Below are 25,232 nucleotides of genomic sequence, written 5' to 3' on the forward strand. Positions count from 1 at the left end.
GGTTTCTGGGAATCACAAAAGGACTCTGACCCTCGGCCAGCCAACAGCACCCTCAGAATCAGCCATTTTCCTGCTCTTCTGTACCCATTCTCCTCCCCCCTCCCTTGCCCTGACAGTAGGTGACAGTGGGGACTTTGGGCATTATTTTAGCTAGTGTCCAGTTTATTTTCCTAATTCAACTCACATTTTTTTCTGAAGTCACAGAACCCTCGCTTCTGTCACTGACACGGAATTTCACCAAGCCATCTGTCTCGAGGATGATGCCTGTCTGTCGAGAGAAGTGTGGTTCTATTTTTATTTCTCTTGGGGAGACCTCTTTAAGTGGCAGGTAATAAATACTAGGCTTTAGAGGAGGAGAACCTGATTAGAATCCAAACCCAGCCGGGTAAATGCTGGCAGGTTCTCTGCATCTGAACAGTGAGGTTAATAATAATGGCTGTGAGGATGAGATGTGATTCTATCTGTAAAGCAGAGGAAGTGCTCATTGAATGTTGCCGGTAACTGTTCGTGTGTGTCCCTTGTCAGTGGCCTTGGGAAGAGGAAGTCAGATGGGAGTGCAGAAGCTTCTCCCTTTGATCAGTAAGATGGGGGTGGACTCCTACTGGAGTTGAGTTGAGGACACAGTCCTTCAAGTCACCTCTTGTGTCTGGCTGTGAAGGAAATTATTCCTTGGAGACTTTGGGCTTGAAAGTATCGATCCGATCTAAGCCCTCGGCGTTATTAGCCTCTCTAATCTCTTTTCCACATGGCAGCTCAAGCCGTCCATACAAAAACTAAATTTTCCTTAAGCCACGATATTTATTGAACACAGTTGGCTTGATTCTTCTCATTTTTGTCTGATTGTATCTGTTTGCCTTCCCTTGTTTCCTGTCTCTGGTCTGCGGATGGCCTGGTAGGCGGCAGTCTGATGCCACTGCCCTCTCCAGAGATGCCCCTCAGGTGGTAGAGAAGCCAGTACCAAGGATTTTCCTTGCCCTTCCTTGAAGTGCCTGCAGGCTCGGGGCTGCCGTCAGGGGGCCAGGCTGAGAAAGCCTCCGCTCCGTACGATCCCACCCGTACAGTTCCCATACGAGCCACCAGGCTCTTCATCCAGGGCATTCTCCAGGCAAGAACCCTGGAGTGGGTAGCCACTCCCTTCTCCGGGGGATCTTCCCGACCCGGGGATAGAACCCACGTCTCCTGCATGGCAGGCAGAGGCTTTACCCTCTGAGCCACCCGGGAAGCCCTGCCCAGCCCAGCGCTGACTCGGTTTTCTTCTCCAGGACCTCCAAATTGAACGAGAGAGGAGTTTGTACAATATATCTGGCGGCTGCACCGCCCTCATCGTGGTCTGCCTTCTGGGGAAGCTGTACGTGGCCAACGCTGGGGACAGCAGGTAAGCGGATGAGCCTCTGGGTCGTTCTAAAGGTGAATGCCTTCCTTGAGTTTTTTTATCTTTTAAAAAAATGAAATTATTAGAAATAAAGCAATTCTGTTCGGGATTTGATATTGAGAAAGATAAGCCTTCTACATTTGGGTAAAAATAAGATTTGTCAGGCTGGTATGAAAAGGTGCAAGTTGCCTTCTCCTTTCTTGCCTGTAGCGGTATGTACATATGTACATATGTATATATGTATGTACATATATACATATATGTGTGTGTGTATATATATATGCTTGCGATTAACCTAAACTGGTAATATCCAAATGTTTTTTGACTTTAGAACCTGATTGTCAATGAAAGCTGAGCAAAGGCATCAATGTGTGACAATGACGAGGAAGAAGGAGAGGGATTTGCATGAAGTGGTGTTTGAAGGGGACCCAGGGGGACTTCCCAGCTGGTTTCTCTTTGGCTCAGTGACTTCGCCCTGTCCCTTCCCAGAAGCCCAGGAATTCCTCCTTTTATGCGCGTGCCCCTACAGGCTGCCTTTTCCTCTCCTCTGGGTTCAGCTGAGAGGAATTTGGGCCAACAGGAGATGATTTAACCCTTACTCGCTCCAGTCTTACCAGCAATAAGATAGACTTGTCTTTTTGTGCAGTATTACTAATTTTTTCTTTTTGGCTGTGCTGGGCGTTCGCTGGGGCTTTTCTCCAGTTGCGCCGAGTTAGGGCTCCGCTGTCATGACAGCGCAGGCTTCTCACCGCGGCGGCCCCTCCTGTTAGAGCTCGGGCTCCACGGCCCTGGGGCCTCGGTCGCTGCGGCTCGTGGGCTCACAAGTTGTGCTCCGCGGCTCTGGAGCGCAGGCTCAGTAGTTGTGGCACACAGGCTTAGTTGCTCCGAGGCATGCGGAATCTTCCCAGATGAAGGATCAAGCTCGAGTCTCCTGCACTGACCGGCGATTCTTGATCACCGAGCCACCAGGGAAGCCCTGGACTTGTGTTCTAATCATCTTTTTAAAAAACATTTGTATTTATTAATTTGGCTATCCCAGGTCTTCGTTGCGGCACGCAAGCTCTTAGTTGCAGCATGCGGGATCTTAGTCCCCTGAACAGGGAACCTTATCTGGACTCCCTGCATTGGAAACACAAAGTCTTAGCCACTGGACCACCAGGGGAGTCCCCTAATCTTCTTTTAAATAACTGACATGTGCTCACTTTAGGTTCAGTAACATCAGTTATTTAGTCTATACTAAATTATAGACCTTGTGAAAAGCCTTCTAATATGTATCACACACTCCCGCCCCCTTAAGTAACAAAATATGTTGGTTTTCTAGTGGGACTTTTTGCTAAAGGCTGACTCTTGATTCTGAAAGCAGTCAAGGGCGTGGACTGTAATCATGATTCCTGAGAGGATGGGTGATTTCCCTACTCGGGCTGTGGTCTGAGGACGCTATCTTTCCTCCAGCCCCTTCTTCTGGGCCACTTGCCTCTTCTCAGCATTGCTGCTTGGTCTCTCTCCTTGAGATCAGTCTCCACCCCTTGCCTTCCCTGTCTCCATCAGGTTGTGGGGAAGACAGCCTCCTTCAGGCAATCAGGGAATTCCAGGAGATTACAGGAACCCCAGGAATTACAAAGCAGGAGAGCCTGAGGGAGTCTCCAATCACCTTAGTTAAACATCTTCACCCAGTCTTCCCACTGAGGATTTTGAAGACCAAAGGAGAGTGACCTGCCGAGACAGCAGTTTTGGGCATTTGAACACTGATGTTTTTTGAAGATTTGTTTGTGTTTAAGGCTTCTGTGAATTTCTTTTCTGCCCTGTAAGATATCTCAGTTTCAATGTAAAATGTTTCCAGGTAAATGGAAGTGAATATAAGATGCCATGTTTATCTCATGGCTTCTCTTCCCTAGTGGTCCGAGGAGGAGATAGACTTCAACTCACGTGGATCAACGGACTGAAGGAGTGAAAGGGGCCCGGCTAGGAGCATTGCAACTCAGGAAGGCATTGACCCTGCTGGACCTGCAGGGTCCAGGGAAGAAATGCTACAGCAGAGCTGGGAGGGGGGCCACTGATGAAGGCCCTGGGCAGGGGCTGCAGGAAGGAGTGGGAGGAAGCGCCTGACTTTCTCCTCCTTCCCATCCCCGTTTCTCCTGCCAGGGCCGCCCATTGGATGAGCCCAGCTGGAAGCCACGTGGCAAGGAGCCCAGGGAACTGGGGTCAGAGAGGTTGGTCAGCCAGGGCACAGACACGGGCGGGGACCACAGCTCCAGGGTGGGGGCGAGTGGAAAATCACCAGTGCGTCTCCTGCTCTTCTTTGCCTTCCCCAGGGCTGGAGTGTCTTAAAAATAGGAATCCCCATCTCTGGGGCCTTTTAAGATGCACATGGAGGAGCTGGCACTGAGCCCTCATTCTGTTCTGGGTCTTGAGCTTGTTGGAGAGAGACGCGCAGATCGGGGAACAATTTCTTTCTGTTCCGAGTAAAACTGGATCGATGGTTCAGCTTTTGCACTCATATTCACCTTTTTGTAGTCTGGATTTAGTTCCGTGTTTTTAGAAATGAATTTGCCTTCCTGGCCCTTCCAGTGACGCAGGTGGTGGTGACTGAGTGCTCTGTTCCCACCCCCTCTTCCCAGGGAAGCATCTTTCATCAGCGGACCCCAGACTCGGAAGGTAACCCACCTTCCATGCCCAGAATATCTTTATGTTGGATTATGCTTTTCAGAGAAGCAGGACCTCCCCAACACCCTGTTCTCACTGTTGAATGTGTCCCCTTTGAAGCTCTGAAGGCCTTGATGGAGCCCCTCCCTGTGCTCCCAACCCCACCCCACCTCCCGACCAGCCAGAGCTTCAGCCCTGCTTCCCAGAACCTCAGTCCTCTGTCCAGGACCAGCCAGTCCCACCTCTTCACCTGGACTTTTGCCCCCCAGTTTTAAGTGCCAGTTTTTAGACCCAGATCTTGATTTCCTCATCTCTGAAAATGGTGCTGTTGGACTAAATATTAATTTCTAATAATTCTGGCATTCTCAAGATTGCACAGTGAGGAGGGACACTTTTGGAAAGCAAAGCCCTAAAAGTTGTTTTGGTTGTTTCATCTTTCCTGGAGTCCGTTTTTGAAACTTTCAAATAACTGTTTCTAAGTGTCCATCAAAGTATGGTGTTTTACAGGTTATTCCCAATAATTTGAAAAGTGTCACAGGGACTTTGATCCTTATTAAAGCTATAAAGCACTGACCCCCAAACACACAAATTATCTTGTGAGAAAATAGCATCTCTAAAACCTAGTCAGCTTAATTACGTTTGTGGTATTCTGGCCCCAGTATCCAGATATGAATTTGGAGTTCTATGACTGATGGCTGGTTGGGTTTGCTGTTCACTTATTGGCCATAGGTCATGTAGAAGCCTAAGAGCAATATGAGTTGGTATTGTAGGCACTGTCCAAATATAACGAATATGACACTTATTTGTGTATTTTCAGCTCTAGTATAAACAATAGATATTTGATATCATCTTATGTAGGATCATTGCCTAGTTTATTCACTAATAACACAGGTGTTTGAGTTCACAGGTATATTCAGTTATTTCCCAGAAACAGCAACCAAGTGAATTTTTATCAGACCTGCGTGAATGTAGGTCCATTACGGCTTACGGGCAAGGAGTCATGAATCCAAGAGCTCAACTTAAACAAATGATCAGGCCAACAGAGAATTCTGACAACAGAGCCCTGATTAGTTGCTGAGTTTTCTTCTCTACTGCCAGATATTAGGCAGTTTGCTGTAAATCTTGGCGGTTTTGAGAGTGAAGCGAATCTTTGTCTTAGGTTCGCTACCCCACAATTATTTACATTCGGGAAAAGAGAAGTTTTGCACTGGCTTGATTTGTAAACTGCTGGTGGTCCTGTATGCATGCTCAGTTGCCCAGTCGTGTCCGACTCTTTGTGACCTCATGGATGGTGGCCCGCCAGGCTCCTCTGTCTGTGGAATGTTCTAGGCAAGAATATTGGAGTGGGTTGCCATTTCTTCCTCCAGGGGATCTTCCTGACTCAGGGATCAGACCCGGGTCTCCTGTGTCTCCTGCGTTGGCAGGTGGAATCTGTACCATGAAGCCACCAGTACTGGTGGTCAGTAGCTGTTCTTCAAGCCGCTTTGTGAGCTGTGTCTCACCTGATTCACTATCAGGCCCAGTGTGTGCCTGAGGGTTGTATTCAGGAGCAGCTGATGTTATGTGTGGCTTTACTGGTTTCTGAGTCAGTGTCCACCCTCTGTGTGGGATGGTCCACAGTGATGCCAGGTGATAACCGCCTGGAACAGCCTTGCCCTTCCCTCCACATCCAAGGTAACCCGACACCAGAGGCTCGTGGGATGACTACTTGATGCATGCCAGGTGATTTATTTCTCCTGGTTGAAAGCAGCCAACTCCACACTCAGGGGATCATAAGGGACTAGGAAAGAAGCAGCTGGTGGGCGGATTTTTCACTTCCAGTAAAACTGAACTTGGGGGAATGCAAATGTCATGCAAAGCAATATGCAAACTAGCACCTATTGTGTTTGAGTCACCCGCTCCTTAGGGCTGCAAGTGATTCTTCAGTTTAGATGTTTGACTCCGTTTTGGAAGATAATTTTTTTTTTATTTCTAGAGCACTGAGGCACCAAGGAGACAAAATCATTACCACTTACTTCAAACAGTGTCTAAAGGTTTGGCAGCTGAGACTCGGTGAACTCACTCAGAGTATAGAAGACGGTTTAACATTTGTGAAATTCCTGATTCCACTCTGGCCAGATTTAAGTAACAGCAGCAATAAGATAGTTAATAACTGCTAGGCACATGTTTTTTGTGGGGTTTCTTTTTTTATTTGGGCTTTGCTGGATCTTTGTTGTTCAGCACGGGCTTTCTCTGGTTGCAGCGAGCGGGGGCTGCTCTTCATTGCAGTGTGCGGTCTTCCCATCGCTGTGGCTTCTCATGTTGCAGTGCGTGGGCCCTAGCGCACTCAAGTGTCAGGAATTGTGGCTCACTGGCTTCATGCCTCAGCAGCAGGTGGGGTCATCCAGGACCAGGGATTGAACCTGCGTCTCCTGCATTGACAGGTGAATTCTTATCCACTGCACCACCAGGGAAGTCCCTCGGCATAAGTTAAATACTCTTAAGAGAGAATCATATTTAGTTCTGTCAGCAATTTAGTGAAAAGTAGGCATTGTGAATATCAGATAAATATACTGAAGCACATTGAGGTGAAGGGAATCCACCCAAGGTCCCACAGCTGCTAAGGAGCCGGACGACCATCACACCCATCACTTGAAATCAGAACACCGAGTTTTCAGTGTTCTGTACCCAGGAATGTCCAATCCATGCTAAGACTCACATGGTGTTCTTGTTTTTCATATTTTAACATCTCTAAAATCAGTTGTTCCTAACACATTTTTTTCTTTTCTATTGCATGTAAACTCATGACGTACCTTATGATCAGTGGCATCTTTAATTTCACCTAAAATGGTTTATACCATTTAGTTGAGTGGATGTTTGCGTTTAGAAGCTATTTTAAATGCATAGACATAATGAAGCATGTAAGCTTTGGGTGGTCCAATTTATTCATTTATGATCTGGGGAATGCCCCTTCCTCAGACGGAGGACTGTCATTCCCTTCCAAAGGGCCCAGGGTTCTCCAAGAGTATGTTCAATTGCGTGTTTTCATTTTGATGGTAATCAGAGTAACATCAGCATTTTCCAGATCTTCTGGATGCTTGCCGTGAATTTGGACCTCCATTTTATCATGCTTATAATTCCTCCGTCAGTCAAGGGGATGGCAGAGTTTTTCAAGATGAGCGACAGGCTCCGAGGAATGCCGGATCATTTTTTTGAAGATTCTCCTAGGAAAGGGCTGCAGAGGTTGAACGTGTCCGTGGAGGAGCTCTGTATAACAAGCAGTCACGGATTATCCTTGAAACAAAGCCTGTTGTCCCGCCAGGATGGTTTTCTTTCATTTCTCTCTCCCTCATTTTTAATTTTCCAGGATTACCCTTCTGTAAATTAAAGCTTCCCATATGCATTCAGAGGTGAATTCCTCTGGCAAATATGAATTTTCTTGAGGATGGGAACTAGATATTAAACAAGACTTACATTTCTAGATTCAAAACCAATTACACATCTCAGACTTCTCCCCTTTACTGGTGATAAGATAATGAAACTATGTAACTGCTTCCAACCCAGGGGGATGCAAAGAACTGTTCATTCCTTTTTATGTTTGTGGGTATCAGTGGCCAGTTGCAGAACCTTCCCAAATTGCTTATTGCTAACAAGTGGTTCATCCATCCACACCTGCCAGAGAGCTGATTCTTTGATAGTAGCCTTCCTCTGAGTTCAAAATAAATTTGATCTTCTTCCATCGACCTGCGTGAAGCTCACCACAGCTCTCATTTTCTTTGACAGATGTCCGAAAAGTAGAATAGAGAGAAAACATAGTTTACCCCATTCTCTACTATGAAAGTTGAGTTGTTTAGATCTTTTTTCTGCATGCCTCTCCCTATCTTCTTAGTATATATTTGCATCATCCCTTAGCTATACCTACAACCTAGAAAGAAAATATTACTATTAGATGGTCACAAATACACGCAAAGACGTGGAGACCATGCGATGGCTGAAAACAGTCTTTACTTTTCCTATTAAGCCACTTGCTGTCCACACAGAGGGCACTGATGATGCCCCTCTCTCTCTGGATTTCCTCCTTTTTTCCTCCCCTTGGATTTTTTTTCTGACCCTCTCCTTGGTACCTTTTGCCCCAAATCAGTGGTTCTCAAAGCATGATCCCCAAACCAGAAGCAGTAGCAACTGTCAACTTATGAGAAAGGCCGATTCTAGGGCTCTACCCCTGACCTACTAAATCAGAAGCCCAGGGGGTGGGGCTCTGCTCTCTGTTGGAACATCCTTCCAGGCAGTTCTGCTGTATCGAAGGACCACTGCTTTTAAGTCAACCGCTGGGCATTCAGATGCCCAGGGAGGAGCCAGCATGTTCTCAGGGATAAAAACAATAGCTTTCCTGGCCTGAGACTGAAGCATCAGACTCTGAGTGCCGTTCCGCATCCAGCAGCCTCGCTGCAGCCACAGAGCACAGGAGAGGAGCGTCTCTGGCGATGTTTCCCCTGATGCCCTCTGACGTGGCTCCCTGAGGCGCAGGGGCCCCTGCATCTCCGTCAGCTGCCTGTGGATTCCTTCTTGCCAGCCTGCCATCCTGAAACATAGGTCCATTTCTTCAAAAAGTGGGAGGTAGGTAAGGATTTCTTGCATGATCTAGCTCCTCATCTCAGCGCCAGTCCCACCCTGCATACACCGAAGTAGGACTCCCGTATATCTGAAATGGATCAGACGCGGCTCCTGTGTGGACTTTTGGTCTCTTGTTGTTGGGCCCCTGGGAGGGTGTAGTTCTAGCTGTGGTTCCCCATCCCAAGCAAGGACGCTGTTAACAGCTTCTCTGTGCTCCTAGCCCATGGAGGGGCTGGGCTTGGGAGTTTCATGGAGGATTTGCCCTTAGAGATGTTGGCATGAGATGATTGTGATCAAGATAGTGGCCTTGTCTATCTCTGGCTGCTGAGATAGGAAGCAGGGATAGTGACGGGAAGGAACTTTCCAGTGGAGAAGCCTGAGCCTTGATCTTTGGCCACTCTAGCCTACACCAAAGTTTTCAATACCTAATCATCTACTTTGCTGATGCTGTGAAACCAAGTAAGATAAACTTGTTCATTTGTTGTCCAACTCTTTGCAACCCCTTGGACTGCAGCACACCAGGCTCCAGTCTATCTCCCAGAGTTTGCTCAAAATCATGTCCATTGAGTCAGTGATGCTATTAACCATCTCCTCCTCTGTCGCCCCCTTCTCCTTTTTCCTTCTGTCTTTCCCAACATCAGGGTCTTTTCCAGTGAGTCAGCTCTTTGCATCAGGTGGCCAAAGTATTGGAGCTTCAGCTTTAGCGTCAGTCTTTTCAATGAATATTCAGGGTAGATCCCCTTTAGGATTGACTGGTTTGATCTCCTTGCTGTCTAAGGGACTCTCAAGAGTCTTCTTCAGCACCACAGTTTGAAAGCATCAATTCTTTGACGCTCAGCCTTCTTTATGGTCCAATTCTCACATCCGTACATGACTACGGAAAGCCATCGCCTTGACTGTACAGACCTTTGTGAGCAAAATGATGTCTCTCCTTTTTAATACACTGTCTAGGTTGAATTGGCAAGATTCAAAAAGACCTTTAGTGCCTGGGAAGGTGGGCTAAACCTAACCAGGTGAAGCTTAAGCTTACCACGGTCCAGGTAAAGTGTGACATGTATGGGGGGGAGGGAACTAGCAGAATCAGGAAGGAAGCTTTTCAATGGTTTTAGTTTATCATGGTTTAAAAAAAAAAAAAAAGTACACTCATACCTGTGGCTGATTCATGTTGATGTATGGTAGAGACCAACACAATATTATAATTATCCTCCAAGAAAAAAAAGAAAAAATGGCAGTCCAGTGGTTAATACTGTGTGCTTCCAATGCAGAGGGTGTAAGTTTGTTCCCTGGTCAGAGAACTGTGATCCCATACGCTACTAGGACTGCAAAAATAAGTATTTAAGTGGACAGTAAATTCAGACTGGTCAGTAGTGTGATATAGACACCAGAACCTAATGTAATCCTAGACCACAGCATTCAAAATGTAAGGCAAACAAAAGCTAATGTTTGGGGTTGGCTTACTTTGTCCTAAGCGCTATTTCTAGTTTTAGGGCTTTATGTGAATAACTCAGCTCATCCTCACACCAACTCTTTTGGAAAACTACTATTATTTGTCTCCTTTTACACATGAAGTTCCTCTCTATGTGACACAGTTCAACTGGGGTATGAGTGAACAGGAGCCCCCCAAAGAGAAACCCAAGTGGTGAAGGCGTTTGGAACCATGTTTGAAGGATGAGAAAAACAAAGAAATTAACACAGTGTTATAAATCAACTATAGTTCAGTAAAATTAAAACAAAAAACTCAAATGATCTAGAGTTTTCTTAGCCACATGAAAAGATAACGTGTGTTGCTATGAAAGAGATCTTTAGATATTTGTCAAATATGGGAGAGTAGTGAGGCTCGCTCTTCATGGGTCTGGGACAGAGGTGACCCAGGGGGACAGGCTGGTGGGTAAGGATGGAGACTCAGGCTGCCTAGGTTGAACCTTGGCTCTGCTACTTTTAGTTATATCTGACCTTGGTCCAAGCTCGTGTTTTCCGTGCCTCAGCTTGAGAAGTGAAAGTGATGTTGCTCAGTCATGTCCGACTCTGCAATCCCATGGGCTGTAGCCTACCACCCTCCGCCGTCCATGGGATTTTCCAGGCAAGAGTACTGGAGTGGGTTGCCACTTCCTTCTCCAGAGGATCTTCCTGACCCAGGGATTGAACCCAGGTCTCCCGCATTGTAGGCAGACACTTTACCGTCTGAGCCACCAGGGAAGTCTTGAAAAGTGTTTAAAAAAAAAAAAGTAAAAGCATTAATTGCTCAGTCACGTCTGACTCTTTGCAACCCCATGGACAATAATATAGCCCATCAGGCTCCTATGTCTATGGGATTCTCCGGGCAAGAATACTGGAATGGGTAGCCTTTCCCTTCTCCAGGGGATCTTCCTGACCCAGGGATCGAACCTGGGTCTCCTTCGTTGCAGTCTGAGCCAGAAGATGATGAGAGTATCCATTTCCCAGGTGAGGAAATGAGCAAATGAGTAGGAAGCTTTTAGCACAGGATAAGGGCCATGGGAACTGCTCATTAACAGTGAACTGCTATTTTTTAAAAAAAATATTTGTTTTTATTTACTTATTTGGCTGTGTTGGGTCTTAGTTTTGATGTGTGGGCTTCTCTCTAGTTGTGGCACATGGGCTTAATTGCCCCATTGTGTATGGGATTTTAGTGCCCTGACCAGAGGTCAAACCCACATCCCCTGCATTACAAGGCAGATTCTTAATCACTGGACCACCAATGAAGTCCTGTGAACTGCTATTGTCAGTTCAATATGAGCTGACAATATGCTCAATATGAGCTCAGTGGGCGAGAACTGTCCAGAGATACAATGAGCTGCCACAGAAAACAGGAGGTTCTCTCTTAAGGAACTTATTTGAGCATCATGGTATAACTACCTAGTGAGAATGTTGGACCAAGTGATTTGATTTTTCACTGTCTCCATTAAGCACCCGGTTTAAAACACTGTAACTATTTTCATTTTTCCTTCCTTTTATAAGAGTTTAATCTCACACTTTGTGTAAGGAAAGGTACAAATATTTCCTGCTATACCAGGGTCTATCGGGTAGGCTGACTGCAGAAACAGTCAGGCCCCTGCAGAAGCAGTGGCTTGGTCTCTTTCAGATATTCAGGGACCTGGGATTAAGGAGACTCTGTCATTTCCACACTTGGTTTCCAAGATCCCCTAGGTCATCTCTCCAGCAAGGGACCACTCAAGGAACCTTATTATGGCCCAGCCCTCAAAGGGGGACACGTCTCATCTGCATGCCTTCCATTGGCTAGAATTCAAGTCCATGGCCATTCTGAGAGGCAAGACTGCTGGAGGGTGCAGTCATCTATAAATTATATCTTCAGGCCCAAGGGAATTTATTTTGATCAACATTTGGCAGTTTCAGCCACCATTGGATGTTGAGAAGGGAATTGATGTTAGGTTCAATAAGTGATGTAGTCTTTATGCATGGTTGTTACATTTTTTTTTCTCATGGACCCTTTGGAGTTGCAACTTGGATGTTATTATCGTTAAAGCCCACAAATCAGTGATCTCTTTTGTTACTTTAATCTTTGTCACTGACAATTTTAGAAGAGATTCAGTAAGTTCAGCCTAAATTGTCACTGAAGAAAAAGCTGTCTTCCTGTGATCCACCTTGCTCCTAGAGAAGAACACATATGAATAACGAAAAAGCCTACAAGTAAACAGCGTGCCAAATATTTGTCTTTAGAAAGTTCATCATAGAAAGCAATACTCATTTTATGCTAAAGAAGAAAGATTATATTAACCAGGTAGGATATCAACTGTGCTGGTATCTCAACACCTTCTGTTCCTTTGAGATTATTTTTTAAATTGTCACAGTCATGTTGTCGAGGTTTCTAAGTGACATACCAGTTCAGTTTGCTAGTTTAGCTTCCCACTCTCAAACTGCGGTTCCGTGTGTGTTTTGTTTGAGCACATTTCCTCTCCTTCATGTCATCCTTAATGGAGTCGAAATAATAGCTACAGATGGATCATTTATAAATATGTCTCAATCTATCTTAAGTTTATTTATGTTAAGCTTGTACAACTCATTGTGTATGTATTATACAGTCAGAGCCCCAAAGTAATGATAAGGTATAAATTAAATAAAATGTCATGGAAGGAGCAGGATTCAACAAGTATTTGGATGCCTGCCTGTGCCAGGCATGTGTTGGGGAAACATAGTGAATGAAAAAGCCCCCGTCTTCAGAGCACTTAACAACAGTTGTGCGGTGTGGGAGGGCAGGGAGTCAAGTTTCCATTTACAGTGTCGGTGTTAGGATAAGCCCTCAGCTTTCACGAGGGGAGGCCGCCTTGGGTTCAGAGGGCACACAGGGGATTATGTTCTTTGACTTGGAGAATGACCGTGACTTGAGGGTGCACTGCATTAGCAAGGATGCTTCCCAGGTCAAAATCCGCCACTAGAGAGTTCTGCAGGTGGACCACTTGCTTTATTATCCCAAGGGGTAACTGTTGTGTTTGTGAACAGAGCTTGAAACGTTGGTTGGCAGTGGGGTCGTTTGTAGAATGGCTGTTTTTTCGGTGGGCCCACCCTCATTTTTGTGAATTGTGAGCCTCATTGAAATGTCGTTAGTAGGAAATGGTTTATGAAGGTCTTTCATGTGTCAAGACAGGGTATTGATATTCACTGAGCCGTCTCTCTTGAGGTGCAGTGTATGGTTATCTGGTGGTTAGTTGGCTCTGGAGAGTCCACTGGACAAGGTGGTCACTTAACCTTCAACTATGCCCTCATTTATGGGCAAGTTGACAGACTCCTCAGGAGCAAAGGTGGTTTAGCTGTTAGTGACAAGAAGAAAAGAAGGGAGGTGTCAGCCCCTGGAAGTGAGCCTGTCTCATGGTGGCCCTGAACAGTGAAATGAGATGAGCCTGGGATACTGGGGTTTACAAGAGCCAGACCTCACCCCTAGAGATGACATCTCAGTCTTCCTGTTGTGTAAGGGACTGGTTCCCGCTCGTCAGGACCCCATGCAACTCAGAGGTAGTGTGTGTAAGGCACGTGGACTGGGTATGGCAGGTGGTCATTCCTTCATTCCACACATGCATTGAGTCCGGCCTCATGGTGGTGTCTGCATTGTCGTGGGCATAAACAAAACCCCTGCCCTCGTGGAGCTTACAGACTGTTGGGCGACATAGATAATAAGCAAGGCAGATAAGGGAAATGTTGAATACACTAGAGCATGATGTATTTTTCTCTAAAAATAGGATGAGGTAAGGACTCAGTAGCTACAGCTTGGGCACAGTTTCAGATGGGGAACCAATGAAAGCATTACTGAGGAGAGGGCTCTGGGGTAAAGGTCTGCAGGAGGCATGAACCAAGTGGATACCCGGGGAGTGCATGCTGGCAGACATAATAGCAAAGGTCTTGAGCCAGGATCGTGTCTTTGATAGTTGAGGACTGGAGAGAAATGGTCCAAAGAGATAGGCAGGGGTGAGGCAGGGAGGTGCTGGCAGGGCCCGGGCACAACGGTAGCAGCTGGTGCTGCTGTTTTGAGGTCACGGCCGTGAGGAGGTCTTTGCACAAGCTCCTCCCTCTTGTTTGACTCTGCAAATAACTGAGCCATCTCCCAGCTGTGGGTTTGTTTGAATGTTTCATGTATGTATGTATGTATGTATTCAGCTGCGCTAGGTCTTAGCTGCGGCACTCGGGATCTTTAATCTTCATTGCAGCATGCAGGATCTTAGGTTGCAGCATGTGAACTCTTAATTGCCATCTGTGGGATTCACTTCCCTGACCAGGGATTGAACCTGGGTCCCCTGCTTTGGGAACATGGAGTCTTAGCCACTAGACCACCAGGGAAGCCCCCTGGCTCTAGTTTTAGAACCTTCGTTCCGTTTTGTGTACAAAACCCTAAATAATTCTGTATGTTCATAAACGTTGGATCTATGCCAGGCCTTAAAGACCAACTTCTAGAGTGGTTTGGGGTTTTAGTCACTAAGTCATGTCCAACTGTTGCAACCCCGTGGACTGTAGTTAGCTCACCAGGCTCCTCTGTCCATGGCATTTCCCAAGCAAGAATACCGGAGTGGGTTGCCGTTTTCTTCACCAGGCGATCTTCCTGACCCAGGGTTTGAACCCACGTCTCCTGCATTGTAGGAGGATTCTTTACCGTCTGAACCAAATGCCCTTCTAAAGTAGTTTACACTCCTTTTATAAAAAAGCAATGGAACTGTTGTGTGTTTGTTTTTTAGTAGAATCTTACACATGTTTCCAGTATATAGAAACGGCTAAAGGAGGGAGCCATTCCAGCTGACGTTTGGGACCAGATTAAGGGCTCCCACCAGTTCCCCTTTCCCAAGGTGGTGCTGGGGGCTGCTCTGTGGGACACAAAAGTCACTCGAACCTGGTCTGCAGGTTAATGACTGGACCAGAGGGGTTAAACTTGCTTGCACATCAGAATCACCTAGGAAAAATTTCCCCCCTATTTATTTGCTTTTCTTTCAACATTTTACTATGACTATGAAAATTTTAAAACATACAGAAAAATTGAGAGACTCACTGTGCACTCCTGTATACCTACTACTTAAATTCTGCAGTTGCCATCATAGCATTTTCATCACATGTCTGTACATCTACCTGTCTCTCTGTCAATCCAGTGTAGACATCTGTGTACCCTCCTGGGAGATTTTCTTTTTTCTTTTTTCTTAATAAATAAAAATTGTCAGTTCTCTATTTCCAGGCTTACTGATTCAGAATTGTTGAAGGTGGGGCCAGGAGTCTTTATTTTACATCCAGTTGATTCTGCTGTAACTACTCTGGGAACCACTGTTGTTGTTCAGCTGCTAAGTTGTGTCCAACTCTTCGTGACCCCATGGACTGCAGCATGCCAGGCCTCCCTGTCCATCACCATCTTCTGGAGTTTGCCCAAGTTCATGTCCATTGAGTTGGTGAAGACATTCAACCATCACATCCTCGCCACCCTCTTCTTCTTTTGCCTTCAGTCTTTCCCAGTATCAGGGTCTTTTCAAATGAGTTGGCTCTTCACATCAGGTGGCCAAAGTATTGGAGCTTCAGCTTCAGCATCAGTCCTTCCAGGGAATATTCAGGATTGATACCCTTTAGGATTGACTGGTTTGATCTCCTTGCAGTCCAAGGAACTCTCAAGAGTCTTCTACAGCACCACAGTTCGAAAGCATCAGTTCTTCAGTGCTCAGCCTTCTTTGTGGTCCAGCTCTTATGCTGGGAACCACTGGTCTACCCTAAATCCTTTTTTTTTTTTTTTTTTGGCTGAGAAGCAAAATGAGGTCCAGAGACACTGCCTTTCTCAAGTTCCCATGGGTAGCCAGTTGAGGGATAGAATTAGAACTCAGGTTTTATAGGGCCCCACCTTATTTTTGGTGTCTACTCAGTAACATGCTGCTGCTGCTAAGTCGATTCAGTCATGTCCGGCTCTGTGTGACCCCATAGATGGCAGCCCACCAGGCTCCCCCGTCCCTGGGATTCTCCAGGCAAGAACACTGGAGTGGGCTGCCATTTCCTTCTCCAATTCATGAAAGTGAAAAATGAAAGTGAAGTCGCTCAGTCGTGTCTGACTCTTAGCGATCGCATGGACTGCAGCCTACCAGGTTCCTCTGCCCATGGGATTTTCCAGGCAAGAGTACTGGAGTGGGGTGCCATTGCCTTCTCTGACTCAGTAACGTGAGCCCTTTCTAAAAATCAAATAATATCCTTGCCTTACTATTCCTATCCATGACTGGTTTGCTGATCCAATAGTTATTTTAGGGAGTTGTGAAGAATACTTTTTTTTTCTTGTTGGTTGAAATTTTCAGGCATTATTGAGATAAAAGGGCCTAAATGTCTCATGTTGCCCTGAGCTGCCTCAGTGTGGCTGGAGAATGGGCACTACGCTGGAGCCCAGAGACAGGAATAGAAGCTGTGGCCTGTCCCAAACTGTGAAATTGTCCAAAATCCACAAGACTCTCTGAGCCTCAGTTCCCTGCTTTGAAAGCAAGCATTTAAAAAGATCTTGTTAACTGATCTCAGAGATGTCTTCCAGCTCTGATATTTGTGACCATTAAATTAGCATCCAGCCAGAGACTGACCTGACCAGTCAGCCCTCTGCACTCCTGAGGCCCTGATCCATCCTCCTCCACCTTGTCGGCTTAGATGCCAGAAGGCAGACGAGACACCTCAAGGCTTTCCAGTCGCCGCCTCTGCCAGCCCTGATGGGACCCCTGAGAATCATCCTGCAGGGGTTCTCCCAGATCCCAGGCTCCTGTCAGCTTCGAGACTATCCAGTGCTGGCCTCCACGGCCTTCAGGCCTTCAGCAGCCCTGATTCCTGAGTCTAGCGCCATGTCTGCCACCCAGAGAGTAACCCTGAGCAGTTCTCAAAGCTTAGCTTGCCTCTTATTCTGAACTAGCAGCTCCAAGGCTATGACAGGCAGCCTGCGGGCCTGGGTGGTGGGCACCAGCTTTCCCTTGGTTCTGTGCTCTGCCCTCCAGACCAGGGCAGACTGTCCTGTAGAGCTTTGTTTTAGATACTGCCCACCCCGAGGGCCACCCACTCCTGTTGTTACCTCTGCCACTGTCATTACCGTCGTCACGCGTGTGATTACCACCGCCCCCACTGTTACGATGACCACCATCACTGCCACCGCCAGTCTGCCTGTGTGTGCCTGCTCAGCCCGTGTCCAGCTCTCGGTGACCCCACGGATTGTAGCCTGCCGGGCTCCTCTGTCCTTGAGACTTTCTGTGCAGGACTACTGAAGCGGGTTGCCGTTTCCTCTCCAGGGATCTTCCTAACCCAGGGATTGAACCCGTGTCTCCTGCCTCTCCTGCATTGGCAGGCAGATTCTTCGCCCCTGAGCCGCCCGGGAGACCCTCCACTAGTACTGAACCACTCCTGCTAGTAGTTCTGCGACCTCTGACCCTCCTGCCCTCACCGCCGCCACCGCGCCCGCCTCTGCTAGTGGTCGGTAAACCTCTGCGGCTGCCGCTAGCGCTGCTGCGACCGCGAGCAGCCACGCTGTCGTTGTCAACACCGTCTCTATTACCGCCAGCACTGCACCTGCCTCTTCTAGCGGCGCTGAACGCCGCTGCCAGTAGTACCGCCGCTACTACCAGTAGTAAGTACTGCCGCTACTACCAGTAGTAAGTACCGCCGCTACTACCAGTAGTAAGTACTACCACCACGGACACCGCCTCACCACCGACTAGTGCTGCAGCTGCCTCCCCGCCGGCGGAGCCGGCTGGGCCGCCTGCCTCTCCGGAGCTGGCCGGGCCGCCTGGGGCGGGTTCCACGCTTCCGCCCCGCTTGCTCTCTCCATCCATCCAGCATCCCTTTGACTCATCCCTCTGGGCCCCCACCCCCAGAAGAAGCACTTTCCCAGAGTCCCTCCTGGAAGGCTCACTGCATCACCGGCCTCATGGAACAGCCAGCGCCCCTTCCTCTTGAGAGAGCAGGAGGTTTTCCTTTTGAGTCGCAGCTCCGTGGGGTTTGGATTCAGGCTCTGGGTCAGGCCAGCTTCAGGCCTCAGACAGTGGCGCACCTTCATCATTTGTGTGAATAAACGCAGATTTGTGTGGATTATGAGAACAGTGATAATGTGAAATGAAGCGTCAGGTATAAAGCGAAAATAAGGTTTTGAGAGAGGGACTAAGCAGACCCGTACATCAAGGGCATGTGCGGGTCTGTGGGCAGAAGACAATTCGGGACACAGAATGGCCTGGTGATTGAGTGCACACACTTGGAACTCATGTGGGCCCGAGTTGGGTGTACAGCTCCACAGCTTACAGCCTGACTTTGGGCAAAGCATAGGATCCCTATGAAATTTGCTCATCTATGTGAGTAAAATAATAATGCCTTCTTCATGGAACCTTTACATTAAATGAGTGCATGCATACTAAATCGCTTCAGTAGTGTCCGATTCTTTGCAATCCCATGGACTGTAGCCCGCCAGGCTCCTCTGTCCATGGGATTCTCCAGGCAGGCATACTGGAGTGGGTTGCCATGCCCTTCTCTGGGGAGCTTCCTGACCCAGGGCTCGAACCCATGTCTCCTGTGGGTCCTGCTCTGTAGGCAGGTTCTTTCCCGTGAGCCACCAGGGAAGCCCCATATTAAATGAGAGAGTCCACGTAAGGCATTGATCTTTATGTGCCTGGTACACAGTAAGCCCTCGACTCATTTAGTTATTGCCTGTATTAAAATAGAAGAGTCAGAAATGCTAGATATTGGTTAAAAGGGCAGAGTTTGGAGCCAGGCAGCCTGGGTTTGAATTCAAGCTTCATCACTCACTGTGTGACCTTGAGCAAGTTACTGAACCCTACTGTGTGTGAGTTACCTCGTCTGTGAAATACCAGTTATAACAGTCTGTATCTCGCAGAGTCCAGTGAGGATTAAATGAATTGATGTGATTCAAAGACTGTATGCATGTCCACTGTTTTCCAGGCATTGTTGCAGGAACTAGATACTTACTTAATGATGGAAACAAAGACTTCTGTCCTCATGGAGTTTGCATTTTGGTTGGGGATGGAGGGAGTCTGGGAATCAGTAAAGTAAAGCATAGTGTGGCAGTAAAAGCATTAAACATCACATGCTGATTGAAGTGTTTAGACAAGCGCCTGTCTGCCATCTGGAAAGCATTTAGTAAATGTTAGTTATTAATATAGGTTTTCAATACAGTCTTATTGCTACCAATACTGCAGATAGTTTGCCACTTTAGTGTATCTTGAAGTGAAAGTGTTAGTTACCTAGTCATGTCCAACTCTTTGTGACCCCCATGGACTATAGCCCACCAGTCTCCCCTGTCCATGGGATTCTCCAGGCAAGAATACTGGAGTGGGTTGCCATTCCCGTCTCCAGGGGATCTTCCCGACCCAGGTCTTCCACATCTCAGGCAGATACTTTACTGTCTGAGCCACCTGGATCAGTTTGTCATTTAAAAATGATGCAAGGTAAAAGACATTTTGCATTGCAGTATAGATGACAAGTATGAAAGGGTTCCGTTAACTTTTGACTTAAAAGTGTGCATTATAGACTTTCTGGAAGGTATTCCTGAGCTATTTTAGGATTCCAGTGTGGAGTAAAACTCGTCTTAGCCAATACTACTGCCAGGTATTAGCTGTGGACCCTAGAACTCCATTCTTACCAGGTTGGATCTGGAACAATTCAGACCAGCACATTCTGTAAGGCTGGGGTTGGGGAGGTGTCTACCAAGTTTACAATTATACTTTAGGTAGTTTAGGGGCACACTCAGAAGCCTGTAATATTTTTTTCCAGCTCTCAAATTTTGTGATTGTTTTTTTTTCACCCTAGTGTTCTTGGCAAGCAGTGGTTGTCTCTAAGTAACACAGAAAAGTCCTTTTTCAGCAAAGCCCTTTAAAAAGCCTCCAGACTCTTAGGCATTTGACAAACAAACACTTTTTTTTTTCTTGCAAGACTCAGCTGTGAAGTCAAGGCCGTGCTTCCCAGGGAGCTCAGTGGCACAGAAGGCCTCCTTTGCCCTCAGTTGAGCTGCCTGACCCTCTGCATTGGGTCGAGCTTGGCGCCTAGTGCTCCGACCCTTAGCTTTTCTCTTCCAGGCAAGAAAGAAGCTTTTGAGGTTGCAGAGGGGAAACTCTTTCCCCACCGTGGGCTGTCCAGCCTGCCTGTAAAACTTAGATTCATGCGATTAATTTTCACACTGATTCATCTCTCTACTGGCTCCCTACCCTGCACCCTCCCCCCTTTTTTGTTCTTTCTGTGTCAAAGTTTATGCCTTATTTTTTTTCCTCCCATCTCTGCCTCATTCTTTGTGAATCTGAGCTGGCAGGTCGTAGCCTTAATTACCACCTGTATTTCAAGGACATATGGTCCCTCTTCCAAATGGGCTGCTCTGGTTCTCAGTATTAATAGGTTGTCTAAAAATGGCTAGACTGTTATGCAGCCTGCAAACTCTTCATTTAGAAAACATCTTACTACAAAATCCCAATGAATAAAACAGATAACATTTATGGTAGAGCAGGCTATATAGTTGGAGAAGGGAATGGCAGTCCACTCTGGTATTCTTGCCTGGAGAATTCCGTGGATGGAGGAGCCTGGCAGGCTACAGTCCATGGGGTCACAAAGAGTTGGACATGACTGGGCGACTAACACACATGGCTACATGGTGGGTAAAAGCAAGACTCTGGAGACAGCCTAACTGGGTTCTAGTCCTAGGCTTGCCGCTTACAATAGTACTGTGTGACCTTGAATAAAGTTCCCAACCTCTGTGCCTTTGTTCCCTTCACAGTGAAATGGGGATAATGAAAACCTTATGTCTATTAAGGTTGGTAGAACGATAATAAGTGTATAAAATGCTAAGCACAGTTTCTGGCATCTAGTACATGTTCAATAAATGCCTGCTTTTATTACTATAATGATAATGATAATTACTATTGTTAACATTATTATTATCCTCCATCCAGTTTTCCATGGAGTTGCTGAAAGCACAGTTCTGTATGATGGTTTTTAACACTACTCTTTTCAAGTGGTGCTTTTACCTGTACAAGGCATTGAATAACTGTCACATAAAATGGACCCAGCAAACCAACCTTCATGCTGTGTCTAGAAGAGATATTTAATTATTTAGCTTAAGAGTAGTCTCTCAAGCAGGCTGAGTTTGTTCAGGCCTCAAGACTGGCTGTGTTGGTGACTGGGCAGCGGTACCCACTCGCCCTCTGCTTGAGGACTGAGTGCTGTCTCATGGGATGTTGCATCCTTCTCCCATATGTGTCAAATATGCCAGCAGGATTTGCCCCTTGAAAGGCTGCAGTGATATTCCACATGGGATCACCCGCACCCTTGCATTTACGCCTTCCCTGAGCTTGGGATCCGCAGACAACCTCCTTCCTCCAAATAGTGCAGCGTCTGGAGGCCAGAGCCTTCAGGAGGCCCCACGCCACCAAGAGCTCAACACTGCCCTTCTGCGGGCCGCTTGGCTTCCTGTAGCGGATACATAGCCATATTGTGCTGAGGCTTCAATGACTCTCTCACTACATTGCCAGCAGGCGGCCTTCTGGTTGACCTGACATTTCTATAACAACTCTCAGGCTCACAGCCCTGGCGAGCTCCAGCAGGGCCTGGGAAAGAAATAGCCCTCATGGGTTCCCAAGCGTAGCTGGGCACAGTGTGTGCAGCGTGGCTACATGAACATGTACGAGGAGCCGGGCAAAATGAGTATGTCCCAGGTGAGGCTTCAGAGAAATCAGACAGCAGGCTTCCCACGCCAGACAGCCCCCAGCTGGCTTTGCTTTCTTCACTTGGTTGCTCATAGGAGTTTACACCTCACTGTGGGTAGCTCCAGGGATATACTGGTTTTTTCCACCAGTGTTCTTGGTCCCATCTCTTCCTGGAGCCGACTCGATACTTCCTCTCTACCCTTCCTGTCTTCACTGGTCCCCTTCCTTCTGGCTGCTTCCCCTCTGCCTGCAAATACACTCACGATTCCCTCATCTCACGGTGAGCTTCCGCTCACTGCTCTGTCCCCCTGTAGCCAGTTGCCTTCACGTGCAAGATCCTCCCAGACGATGGGCATCTCCTGGCTCCATCTCTTTGCTCACGACAGCCTTGACTGTCCTCACCGCCTTCCCGGAATACAGCTTCCCTCCTTGCTTCACTCACCTTGCTGTATGGAGGGCTGGCTAACGGCTCCCCAGAGCCTGTCCCCCCTGCTCCCGGCACAGGGAACTGACCGCCCTCCCCAGCCTTCTGTGCAGCCAGCTGTGGCTCACGTGGCTGAGTTTCAGCCGGAGGGGTGTGAGCAGAGGTGCTGTGTGCTGCTTCCCAGGCAGGACATAAAAACCACTTACACACGGCGATGGCTGGATTTTGTCCCCCCACAAGGCATGTGCAAACCCTTACCCTCCTATCTGTGAATGTGACCTCATTTGGAAGTAGGGTCTTTGCAGATGTAATGAAGATGGAAGTTAAGATGAAGTTGTAGTGGACTAGGGTGTTGCCTAAATCCAAGCACTGATGTTCTTGTAAGAAGACCATGTGGGGACTTCCTTGTGGGTCCAGTGGTTTAGACTCTGCGCTTCCAGTGCAGGGGGCTGAGGTTTGATCCCTGCTTGGGGAACTAAGATCCCACAGGTCGTGCGGTGTGGCCAAAAGAATTTAAAAATAAATAAATAAATAAATAAAACAGTATGACATAGATTTAAAAAGAGAGAGAGAAGATGACCATGTGAAGACAGATGGGGGGTGACAGGTGAGGATGGAGACCAAGACTGGGGTTAAACTGGCAAGCTAAGGAGCACCAAGGATTGCTAGGAAGAGATGAGGAAAGACTTGCCCCCAGAGCCTTCAGAGGAATCATGGCCCTGCTGACACCTTGGTTTCAGACTTTCAGCCACCAGAGCTGTAAACAAGTAGATTTCGGTTATTTTAGGCCATCAAGTTTCAGGCAATTTATGCCACTCCTAGGAAACTATTAAGCACAACCATCCTCTCTTCCCTGTTCTTCCAACTACACGCTGACAAACGAGGGTGACCGTGGAAGTGAGCCGCAGTAGGGAGAACACCTGGCCGCCTGATTCCCTGTGACTTCCCGTCTCCCCCTCCCGCCCCCAAGCTGCTAAGTGGACCTGGTGTTTCATAGGTGGAATAATAGTGAAGGACAGGGAAGGCTGGCATGCACAGTCCATGGGGTCACAAAGAGTCGGACACAGCTTAGCAAGTGAACAACACAGCGAGGCGAAATAAACATGCATCGTGCTAAGCCACGGAGACTTGGACTAGGGCTTACCTGTTACAGCAGCTAGTATTTCCTTAGCTAAAACACCCGATTACAGAGACTGATGGCAGCTGCCTTAAATATGCACCCAGCCTTTGCCTCCTAGAAAGTCTCTCTGCTGGCTCCCAGGACTGCACCTTCTCATTTCCTCTCTCCCTCCTTCACTGCTGGCTCCTCTTCACTCCTGCCCCTAAAAAGCAGCCCACCCCCAGGGTTTCCTCTCCCACTAGCTTCTCCACGCTCCATCCCTGGGTCCGCTCATGTACCTCCGTGTCCCACTAAAACTCTAATGTTGTCCAAACATATAAGCCCAAGCCAGACTTCTCTCCCCAACCTCGGGCCCCGTGGCCACCTGCCTTTAGTCATCTCACTGCGTCCCCTCTCTGCACACTGTCAGGGGCCTTCCAGGGAGGCAGTGGCAGGCTCGGCATTCTGCCTGTCCACAGACTTTTCAGTCTTCTTTCTCCCCACATCCCCAAGCCAAACCCATTTTTTCCCAGCCTCCGGCTCAGCCCGGAGAGGGACCATGAACTCACTGCTTCTCTGTGCTTTGAAAGATTCGTGCCCCGAGAGGACCTGCGGTCCTCACACCCCTCTGTTGCTGCTGCTGCTGCTGAGTCACTCAGTCGTGTCCACCTCTGTGTGACCCCGTGGACTTTAGCCCGCCAGGCTCCTCTGTCCATGGGATTCTCCAGGCAGGAATACTGCAGTGGGTTGCCATGCCCTCTTCCAGAGGATCTTCGTGACCCAGGGATCGAACCTGAGCCACCGGAGAAGCACAACATGCCTCTGCACATTTCCAAGTCTGTCCTTCGATTAAGGCTGACCCTCACACATGTGGCCACCCTAAGTGGTCTTCAGGACGGTTTTCTGATGCCACACGCTTGGAGAAGCTGCTCAGCTCTGGGATCCATGTTGCTGGATTGACTGCAGGCATCGTGCTGAGTGACTGGTCCATGTCATCACACAGCGTGCCCTCTCCTAAGAGCCACGGAGGCCTTTTCTCTGATGTGCTCTTTAGGGGAAGGCCTGAGTTGAAGGGCTGGGGAGGGTTTTGGTGTTTGTTTTTTTTTTAGGAAGCCTGAGATGAGTAGATCCAATTGTGGTGGTTTTGTTGGCCCCTCATCAGGAAGCACTTGTGGCCGCTTTTCGGACAGTTAAGAGCCTCGCAGCACATGTTTTTGGTATTAACTTAATTCCTAGCTTCCTCTGATCTTCAATTTTGTTTTCCACGTATATTTATTTTTTAAAATTTTATCTTGTGGGTCTTTGTGTAATCTCTGTGTAAATCCTTCCTGGAACAAGGTAAAGTCTGAATAAATAAGATGTCCTGTAACCCTTAAAAAGTGTCCAAAACTAAAGGAATTTCCTCTTCCCAGATGGTGCCCTTTTCCTGTGTTCCCAGTCTGATGGTGCCACTAGGCAGCCCTTTATGTAAACTAGAACCCTAGGAGAGCCTAGCGGTGCCAGCTCTTTCTCATCCCACCTCCCCTCCCAGGTCTGTACCACTTCCTGTCTAGCTAACGAGCCCTCCATATGGCAAGCTTGGGAGGAGGGCTCCTCATGGGGATTGCTGCCTCACCGATGCCCAGTCAGTCCGTCCCTGAGACCACGAAGACGCTGCTGGCCACCCCACATCCCCGCTGAAATCCCATCTGTGACTTTTCATCCTCCCAGTCAAGGTCAGATTCTTCGGGCTTCTTTGTCAGCCTCTCTGCGCCTTCATCTCCTGTCACTCCTCCGCCTTGCACCCCAAGCCCTGGGAAGACCAGAGCATACACTCACACCTCCCTGAACCAAACCATTCTCCGCCCCTTGTCCTTACAGCTGCCCGTGGAGCAGTTCCCGGGGGATGTTTTCTAGAACAGTAGGCCCCAACCTTTTTGGCACCAGGGACCGGTTTTGTGGAAGACCACGTTTCCA

General features: G+C 47.8%; 1 protein-coding gene across 1 annotated transcript in view; it reads left to right on the forward strand.

Annotated features, from left to right (window-relative positions):
* Positions 1 to 25,232, forward strand: part of PPM1H (protein phosphatase, Mg2+/Mn2+ dependent 1H) — a 293,567-nt gene that overhangs the window by 142,888 nt on the left and 125,447 nt on the right. Inside the window, exon 4 of the mRNA XM_061130918.1 lies at positions 1,263 to 1,375. Coding sequence (XP_060986901.1) covers positions 1,263 to 1,375 — 113 coding nt within the window. The remainder of the gene's footprint in view (positions 1 to 1,262; positions 1,376 to 25,232) is intronic.

This window comes from Dama dama, chromosome 3, assembly GCF_033118175.1.
Source record: "Dama dama isolate Ldn47 chromosome 3, ASM3311817v1, whole genome shotgun sequence".
Classification (NCBI taxonomy): Eukaryota; Metazoa; Chordata; class Mammalia; order Artiodactyla; family Cervidae; genus Dama; species Dama dama.